The 9,613-nt window shown below is 63.1% G+C and overlaps 1 protein-coding gene across 1 annotated transcript; it reads left to right on the forward strand.

Moving 5' to 3' along the window:
• The first annotated feature begins 6,162 nt into the window (after positions 1-6,162).
• LOC119191665 (brain acid soluble protein 1-like) lies at positions 6,163-6,849 on the forward strand. Its single transcript, XM_037445552.1, has one exon. The coding sequence runs from the start codon at positions 6,163-6,165 to the stop codon at positions 6,847-6,849; it is 687 nt and encodes a 228-aa protein (XP_037301449.1).
• The last annotated feature ends 2,764 nt before the right edge of the window (positions 6,850-9,613 follow it).

Raw genomic sequence — 9,613 nt, forward strand, 5'->3', positions numbered from 1 at the left:
GGGGCGCCGAACCCAAACCGGCCAAAGGCAAGGGAAAAGGAAAGAAGGGAGCAGCCCAGCCCGCTCCCGCGCTCCGCCCCCCTCCCTGCTCAGTCGCTGGGCCCTCCAGCGCGCCGCCACAACCCGTCGCGGGTCCCTCCACGGCCCCGGCGACTACGACGGCATCGACGGCAAGAAGACCAGGACCGAAGGAGAGAGACGCCGAAACAAAAGCCCCAAAGGGCAGAAGAACGGACCGCCTCCAGCCCAACCCGCTCCAGAGCCCGCGTGCTGCCGCCAGCCCCGGCTAACGTGGACACGCCGTGGGTCGAGGTGGTCCAGAAAGAAAAAGAAGAAGCCGGCAGCAGCGCCAACAAACAGCACGCAGCCGCCGAAACCGACGCGCCGGAAGGAGCCAAAACTGCGGCCGCCACGTTCTGCGGCCGTAGTCATCTCTCTCACACCAGCAGCAATTGCGAAGGGCCTGACACAAGAGCGTCCTGACGGACGCCCAAAATAAGGTAGACCTCACCGGCCTTGAAATAAGCAAGATGAGGCCAAAGTTTGCGGCCACGGGCGCCCCAATGTACGAGGTGCCCGGGGCGAATTCTGAAGAGAGGGCCGACTCCCTCGCCGCAAGGCTGAGGGTGTTTCGGTGGTCGGAAGATATCAAAATCTCCCGGCCCACGAGCCGTGGAACTGCGGCTAAGTGAGCTGGACTACACAGCCACCCAGAATCAGTCGCAGCGGCCCTCTCCAAGACCGGTGAGTGCGCCGTAGAGGCGATAAAAGTTGGGCAAATTCGCCCTGATCGATCCGGCGTAGGGACAGCCTGGGTCAGGATGCCTATTAAGGCGGCGCAAACAGTTAGGGGGGCGGCCCGCATCCTTATTGGCTGGACCGCGGCTCGGGTGACCGTGCTCGAGCCGCGGCCGATGCGGTGCTTCCGGTGCCTGGAGTCGGGCACGTCCGGGAGCGCTGCGACTGCGCGGTGGACCGCAGCGACCTTTGCTACCGCTGCGGTCAAGCGGGCCACAAAGTCCCGCGAGTGCAAGGCCCCGGCGAACTGCGCAGTCTGCGCTGCCGCCGGCAGGCCGCCAGGCACCGGCTCGGGGAAGGCTTGTTCTGCCCCTCCCGACGCAACCGGCGCCGCCCCAAGGAAGGAATGCCGCCGCGGCTGAGTTCCGTCCCAGCCGCAGGCGGCAGGCCCCACAACCAGTGGCCGAGATGGACGTGGAGGAGATCGCCCATCAGTAATGGACCTAAGTTTCCTCCAGGCGAACATCAACCACTGCGCCCGCGCCCAGGACCTGTTGTCCCAAAGCCTGGCGCAGTGGTCGGTGCAAGTGGCCGTGGTCGCCGAACCGTATTTTGTCCCTCCCGCGATAACTGGGTAGGGGACATCGACGGGTCGGTGGCCATCATCACCAGGGTGCCGCTGGCTCCCCGCCCTTCGCAAAAGTCGAGAAGGGCCAGGGATGCGTCGCGGCTCTGTTGGGGACTTGTGGATTGTAGGAGTTTATTTCTCCCCAACAGACCTCTGGCCGAGTTCGAATCTTTTCTCGTTCGGCTGGGGGCCCTGGTTGAGCAGGGCCAACCTCACCCGGCGATCGTCGCCGGCGACTTCAACGCGAAGTCCGCGGTCTGGGGTTCGCCGGCGACCGACGCTCGCGGTGAGGTCCTGGAGAATGGGCGATTTCCGTCGGCCTGGTCGTCCTGAACAGGGGTCGGTGGACACGTGCGTGCGGCACAACGGCGGGTCTATTGTGGATTTGTCGTTTGGGAGCCCCGCCGTCGCACGTCGTGTCAGGGCTGGAGAGTCCTCGTGGGCGTGGAGACGCTGTCGGACCACCGTTATATAAGGTTCGATGTCTCCGCGCCCCGAGTATCCGGCCCAATAGTATTGGTGGACCGAGTGCCCCTCGACAGGACGGCCCGCGGTGGGCGTTAAGGCGCCTCGACAAAGAGGCCCTAGAGCTGGCCGCTCTGGCAGTGTCGTGGCTCCCCGAGCCGGAGGGTCCGGTTCGGGTAGAGCAGGAAGACGGAGTGGTTCCGGGGTAAGCAATGTCGGATGTCTGCGACGCCGCCATGCCCCGGGCGCTCCGTCGTCCTCCGCGGCGGGAGGTGTACTGGTGGTCGGCGGAGTTAGCGCAGTTGCGCGCGTCTTGCGTGGCTGCGCGCCGCCGATGCGCCAGGCATCGCCGCCGCCGAATTCGCAGCAGAGACCACGAAGACCAGGAGCGGCAGCTCTACGGCCTCTACAAAGAAAGGCGAAGAGCGCTGCGGGTGGCTATTCACAGGGCCGAAGGTCGCGGCACGTAGGGAGTTTTGGAGACTCTCGACGCGGACCCGTGGGGGCGCCCATACAAGCTAGTTATGAACAAGCTTCGTACGGCGGCGCCTCCACTGTCGGAGAGTCTCAGGCCAGATTTATTGGCCAACGTTGTCGCGGCCTTGTTCCCGGCCACCGAGGAGACCACTCCTCCACCGATGGCGCCACCGGAGCTGGCGTCATCGTCGTCAGAACTTTCGGCAAGGGATATTCCAGAGGTTTCGCCCGCGGAAATGCGGGCGGCAGTGTTGCTCGACTGCCGGGGCAAAACACCGCCCCGGGTCTCGACGGCATCCCCGGGAAAGCCTGGATGTTAGCCCTCGAGTACTTGGGGCCGCGGCTCCGCAGTCTATTCTCCGCCTGTATGGTGCAGGGCGTCTTCCCGGCGCGTTGGAAAGTCGGGAAGCTCGTCCTGCTGTAAGAAGAGAGACCCGCAGAGTCGCCGTCGGCCTACCGGCCCATCGTGCTGCTCGACGAGGTCGCCAAACTTTTGAGCGTATTATACACGCGCGCCTCGTCGAGCATCTCGAGAGGGTCGGTCCAAATTTGGCCGACAAACAGTTTGGCTTTAGGGTGGACGCTCAACTGTCCACGCGATTCTGCGGGTCAAGTCGCAGGCGGAGGCAGCAGTGGCCAGGGGAAGGTCGTCATCGCGGTTTCTCTCGACATCTCAAACGCTTTCAATTCGCTCCCTGGCCATGCATCAACGAAGCACTGCGGTACCACGTGGTGCCGCCCTATCTCAGGCGTCTGGTGCACGCGTACCTTTCTGACAGGTACGTGGTGTATCCGGGCGCCGACGGGTAACACCGAAGAGCGATGTCGTGCGGTGTTCCACAGGGGTCGGTTCTAGGCCCCTCTTGTGGAACATCGGGTACGACTGGGTGCTCCGTGGTGCCAATCTCTGGGGCGTCGACGTGACGTGTTATGCGGATGACACGTTGGTCACGGCGACGTCTAAGAGCTTCTCTCAGGGCGCCGCGATCCTGGCGGCGGTGGGCACCGGTCATGTAGTGAGCCGTATTCGGCGTTTAGGTTTAAAGGTGGCCCTCGAGAAGACGGAGGCCATCTGCTTTCACGAGCCTCGGAGGGGGCCGCCGGCCGGTACCCACATCGTAGTGGAGGGTGCGGATTCCCATCGGCAATACCATGAAGTATTTAGGTTGTGCGCAGCGGGCCATACGGGCGTATCGCACGGTCTCGTTCGAGGCGGCTAGTCTCTTGGCCGGATTCCTGCCCTGGGATCTGGACGCCAAGGCTCTCTCCGATACATTCCATTGGAGGGAGGAGGCGTTCAGGAATGGGCAGCGTCCGGCCCTGAAGATGAGCCAAAGGGCCTCCTTACGGCGAGCCGCCGTGGAGGAGTGGCGTCTCAGGCTGGAGGCCCCGTCAGCGGGGCTTCGGGCCGTCGCGGCAGTGCGTCCTGTCTTTGCACAGTGGCTGGACAGGCGCCACGGCGCGGCAACTTTAGATTGACACAGGTGCTCACCGGGCATGGGTGCTTCGGGGAGTACCTGTGTCCAACCGGACGGAGATAAGCGCCGTGTGTCACCATTGTGACAACTGCCCGCGGGATACGGCCCAACATACGTTGGAGTCTTGCCCAGCCTGGGACGATGAGCGCAGCGCTCGTGTCAGTCGTCGGAGGAGACCTCTCGCTGCCGGCTGTGGTCGCGTCCATGGTCGACAGTCGGGAGGCCTGGCGTGCGGTGGCCCACTTCTGTGAGGTGGTTCTCTCGCAGAAGGAGAGTGCCGAGAGGGATCGGGAACGGGCCGATCCCTCCCGCCGTCAGAGGAGACGTAGGAGGCGCCGGGTGGACGACTGACCGGCGTCTCCCGCCCTGTGGAATGGGGGCGTTTGGAGAATACCACCACGGTAAACCCCTGCCTGTCGTAGAGGCGACTAATAGGGGCCACGAAGGGGTCGTCGGCGGGCAGCAGGGGCTGTCCGTCTAGTGCGCGCGCACTTTTCAGTGCGTGTAGTGCGTTCATCGCACACTTTCGGTTGACCCCGGGATGGGCGGCAGTGTGGTGTTGACCTCACGCTGCCGCTGACGCTGAGAGCGTCCTTCGGTGCGCGGGGGCTTAGGAGCCCCATTTAGGAGACGGGCCGCAAGGCGGCACCGCGCAGGGCGGCCGCGGACGAAACTCGGACCTGGTGTCACGAGGTAGCACGCAGTCGTCCCTATGCGCCGAAGAGGGTCAACGCGGAGTTTTAGTTGGTAGGTCGTTGCGTAGGGACTAGTTTGTTAGGGTTAGGGACTCGGCCCGACCGCCGCCCGTGGGTTCCGGGCCGCTCAATTGTCGGGTCGTAAGGCAACGGCTACCCCAACATAACCGCTCAGTCGCCCCCCGCGAAGGCTGGGCGGTAGTAATAAGGTACTTTCTCCGCGAAAAAAAAAAAAAAAAAAAAAAAAAAAAAGGTTAGGTTAGGTTAGGTTAGGTTAGGTTAGGTTAGGTTAGGTTAGGTTAGGTTAGGTTGGGGTGCTAGGTCAGGAAACCTCCTCGTGGTGCACCCTGGGCAACGGCGCGTCGATCAGACCGATCAGGCTGATCTGCGCGCCGGCGAATATCCTGACAACGAGTTGTTGACGGTCGTCGCCTCTTGCGGCGGCCGCCGTCTAATTACGCCGTCGGACAGTGTCGTCGTCGACTAGTCTCTCCGTCACTTGTGGCGTTGGCGAGTAGGCCCGCTGACGATATTTTCCGCCGTCGACTAGGACAACGTCGTGGGGCCCATCTCGGGCAGCTCCGGTTCCGTCCCGGGGGTTGTCGGCGGGCTCGGTGTGCGCTCACCCCGCCCCGAGCAGGCAGTGGGGGATTTTCCCTTTCATTGCCACCGTCATAGATCGTAACCCGGTATGGAGGTCTGTGGATATGTCTCGCGCTCCTGCCGGACCGAGGGTCTTGGCTTAACCGCCCGGACCGCGAGGAAGAAAACCTCTATAAAAATCACCCCGAATCTCAAGCGGCGGCGCACCCCGCGGAGATGCATGGCCGATGGGTAGTTCGGTCTCGAGTGCGACCCCGCCAGGTACCGGCCGACACTCTGTGCGGGTTACGCTAGGCTTACCCAGGTACGGGGGCTCTGCCTGGGCGGACCACCCTTTCCCCATACTCGTGGGAACAATCATGGAATCCTTATCACAAAACAAAACCCTATAATTCTTTTGACGAAGTTGCCTTCTCCGTTCCGGAATCCGGGGCTGGGGAGGCGGAGTTCGAGGGGCGAAAGCCCGCTGATGGCGACAGTAGAGAAGGGAGAACACGGGCGCGAAGCCCATGGAGGTGGCAGCTGAATTCGTACGGCCTCTGAGCTTAGACTCGGACTCAAGTGGGAGCGGCTCCACCGTACGAAGCAAAAACTCTGGAGGAGGAACTCGCGCTCAAGGCACAGTTTGTCGCAATTCACCAGCGACACCGACGAACCAGCGCCAAAGTCGCAAACGACGACAGCAGAGGGAGAGGACGCCCGCCCTCAGTCGGCAAATATGTCGGCGAGGAAAGCTCAGCTCGAGCGGGATAAGCTCCAGCGCGAGGAGGCGAAGAAGAAGGCCGACAAGGAGCTGGAGGACCGGCTCCATTTCGTCAAGTCGCCGATCCTTCCCAAGGCATCAGACACCGAAGTGAGGAACCGACCCGTGCTGAGGGGAAGACCATAAGACAGTGTGTCCAGGTAGTACGCACAACAGTGAGGAAATCGGGCAACCTCAAAAGGTACTTCCCAGAAGGCACTAAACTGGGTCACAAACAAAATTGCCAGGTACGTAGACCAACCTGAGTCCGCTGCAATCGCTCTTCTCGAGAGCGAGGCAAAGTGGCAGGAGAATTGTGCCCGGCTCGAGGCAAACATGAAGACCATCGAGGAGGAGAAGACAGCTCTGAAACGACGCCTCGAAGAGCTGGAAGCGGCCGCGAAAGGGCCAACAACAGAAGAGATGCTGGCGATGGTCGAAGCGAGGGTCCAAGCCCGAATGGAATCGATCCTAATGGGCCCAACGCAACGACCGCCGCTGGCACACGAGAAGAGCCACTCCCGGGGATGTCCAACTCCCAGTGAGCGATGGGTATGTTGGTTAGGAACCCACGCCAAGCCGAGGAAGGAGAAAGGAAAGGGAGGGAAAAAGACAGCCCAGCCCGCTCAGGCTCCCGCTCCTGCCCCCACTATCCCCGCTCCCATTGCTGGGCCTTCCAGCGCTCCGCCGCAAGCCGTAGCGGGCCCTTCTACAGCGGCGGCGTCGACACCCGCGATGGCGCCAGCAAGCGAGAAGACGAGAAGAGCGCCGCGCCTGCAAAGCCGGCACCAGGCTCCAAGCCGAAGAAGGGCGGAAGAAAGAGCCGGCAGTTCAACCCGCGCCGGAGCCCCGTCCGCTGCCGCCGGCCCTGACTCAATGGAGACGCCATGGGTCGAGGTGGCCAGAAGGAAAGAAAAAGGGGAAGACGACAGCAGCGCCAACAACAACGCAGCGCAGCCGCCAAAACCTCTTCGCGCCGAAAGGAACCCAAACTGCGACCGCCACGATCTGCGGCCGTGGTAATCTCGTTGACGCCGGCAGCAGTGGCGAAGGGTTTGACATACAAGGGCGTCCTCACGGACGCACAGAATCGCGTGGACCTCACCGGATTGGATATCTCGAGGCTAAAGCCGAAGTTCACGGCCACGGGCGCCCCCATGTATGAGGTGCCCGGGGCCAATTCAGAAGAGGGCCGACTCCTTCGCCGCAAGGCTGAGGGAGTGCTTCGGTGGGTCGGAGGATATTAAGATCTCCCGGCCCACGAAACTGCGGAGCTGCGAGCTGACGGAGTTAGACTACACGGCCACTCCGGAGTCGGTCGCAGCGGCCCTCTCCAGAGCCGGTGAGTGTCCCGCGGACGCAATCAAGGTGGGGCAAATTCGCCCTGATCGCTCCGGCGTTGGGACCGCCTGGGTTCGTTTGCCCATAAAGGCGGCCCAAAGGTGAAGGGGCGGGCCGAATTTTGATCGGTTGGACCGCGGCTCGAGTGACTGTCCTCGAGTCGCGGCCTGCGGTGCTTCCGGTGCCTGGAGAGCGGGCACGTTCGGGAGCGCTGCGACTGCGCAGTGGACCGCAGCGAGTTGTGCTATCGCTGCGGTCAAGCGGGCCATAAAACCCGTGAGTGCAAGGCCCCGGCGAACTGCGCAGTCTGCGCTGCCGCCGGCAAGAGCCGCCAGGCACCGGCTCGGGGAAGGCTTGTTCTGCCCCTCCCGACGCAACCGGCGCCGCCCCAAGGAAGGAATGCCGCCGCGGCTGAGGGTTCTGTCAGCCGCGGGCGGCGAGCCCTACAACCAGTGGCCGAGATGGACGTGGAGGAGATCGCCCATCAGTAATGGACCTAGTTTCCTCCAGGCGAACATCAACCACTGCGCCCGCGCCCAGGACCTGTTGTCCCAAAGCCTGGCGCAGTGGTCGGTGCAATGGCCGTGGTCGCCGAACCGTATTTTGTCCCTCCCGCGATAACTGGGTAGGGGACATCGACGGGTCGGTGGCCATCATCACCAGGGTGCCGCTGGCTCCCCGCCCTTCGCAAAAGTCGAGAAGGGCCAGGGATGCGTCGCAGCTCTGTTGGGGGACTTGTGGATTGTAGGAGTTTATTTCTCCCCAACAGACCTCTGGCCGAGTTCGAATCTTTTCTCGTTCGGCTGGGGGCCTGGTTGAGCAGGGCCAACCTCACCCGGCGATCGTCGCCGGCGACTTCAACGCGAAGTCCGCGGTATGGGGTTCGCCGGCGACCGACGCTCGCGGTGAGGTCCTGGAGGAATGGGCGATTTCCGTCGGCCTGGTCGTCCTGAACAGGGGTCGGTGGACACGTGCGTGCGGCACAACGGCGGGTCTATTGTGGATTTGTCGTTTGGGAGCCCCGCCGTCGCACGTCGTGTCAGGGCTGGAGAGTCCTCGTGGGCGTGGAGACGCTGTCGGACCACCGTTATATAAGGTTCGATGTCTCCGCGCCCCGAGTATCCGGCCCAATAGTACTGGTGGACCGAGTGCCCCTCGACAGGACGGCCCGCGGTGGGCGTTAAGAACGCCTCGACAAGGAGGCCCTAGAGTTGGCCGCTCTGGCAGTCTCGTGGCTCCCCGAGCCGGAGGGTCCGGTTCGGGTAGAGCAGGAGGCGGAGTGGTTCGGGGTGGCAATGTCGGATGTCTGCGACGCCGCCATGCCCCGGGCGCTCCGTCGTCCTCCGCGGCGGGAGGTGTACTGGTGGTCGGCGGAGTTAGCGCAGTTGCGCGCGTCTTGCGTGGCTGCACGCCGCCGATGCGCCAGGCATCGCCGCCGCCGGATTCGCGCACGCGACCACGAAGACCGGGAGCGGCAGCTCTACGGCCTCTATAAAGAGGCGAAGAGCGCTGCGGGTGGCCATTCACAGGGCCAAGGTCGCGGCACGTAGGGAGTTTTGGAGACTCTCGACGCGGACCCGTGGGGGCGCCCATACAAGCTAGTTATGAACAAGCTTCGTACGGCGGCGCCTCCACTGTCGGAGAGTCTCAGGCCAGATTTATTGGCCAACGTTGTCGCGGCCTTGTTCCCGGCCACCGAGGAGACCACTCCTCCACCGATGGCGCCACCGGAGTTGGCGTCATCGTCGTCAGGCTTTCGGCAAGGGATATTCCAGAGGTTTCGCCCGCGGAAATGCGGGCGGCAGTGTTGTCGACTGCGGGGCAAAAACACCGCCCCGGGTCTCGACAGCATCCCCGGGAAAGCCTGGGTGTTAGCCCTCGAGTACTTGGGGCCGCGGCTCCGCAGTCTATTCTCCGCCTGTATGGTGCAGGGCGTCTTCCCGGCGCGTTGGAAAGTCGGGAAGCTCGTCCTGCTGAAGAAGAGACCCGCAGAGTCGCCGTCGGCCTACCGGCCCATCGTGCTGCTCGACGAGGTCGCCAAACTTTTTGAGCGTATTATACACGCGCGCCTCGTCGAGCATCTCGAGAGGGTCGGTCCAAATTTGGCCGACAAACAGTTTGGCTTTAGGAGTGGACGCTCAACTGTCCACGCGATTCTGCGGGTCAAGTCGCAGGCGGAGGCAGCAGTGGCCAGGGGAACGGTCGTCATCGCGGTTTCTCTCGACATCTCCTATGCTTTCAATTCGCTCCCCTGGCCATGCATCAACGAAGCACTGCGGTACCACGTGGTGCCGCCCTATCTCAGGCGTCTGGTGCACGCGTACCTTTCTGACAGGTACGTGGTGTATCCGGGCGCCGACGAGTAACACCGAAGAGCGATGTCGTGCGGTGTTCCACAGGGGTCGGTTCTAGCCCCCTCTTGTGGAACATCGGGTACGACTGGGTG

This window comes from Manduca sexta, unplaced genomic scaffold (assembly GCF_014839805.1).
Source record: "Manduca sexta isolate Smith_Timp_Sample1 unplaced genomic scaffold, JHU_Msex_v1.0 HiC_scaffold_1776, whole genome shotgun sequence".
Classification (NCBI taxonomy): domain Eukaryota; kingdom Metazoa; phylum Arthropoda; class Insecta; order Lepidoptera; family Sphingidae; genus Manduca; species Manduca sexta.

What these genes read in the sequence shown, in the direction of transcription:
- LOC119191665 (XM_037445552.1), top strand. Translation starts at nt 6,163, where the DNA reads ATGAAGACCATCGAGGAGGAGAAGACAGCTCTGAAACGACGCCTCGAA.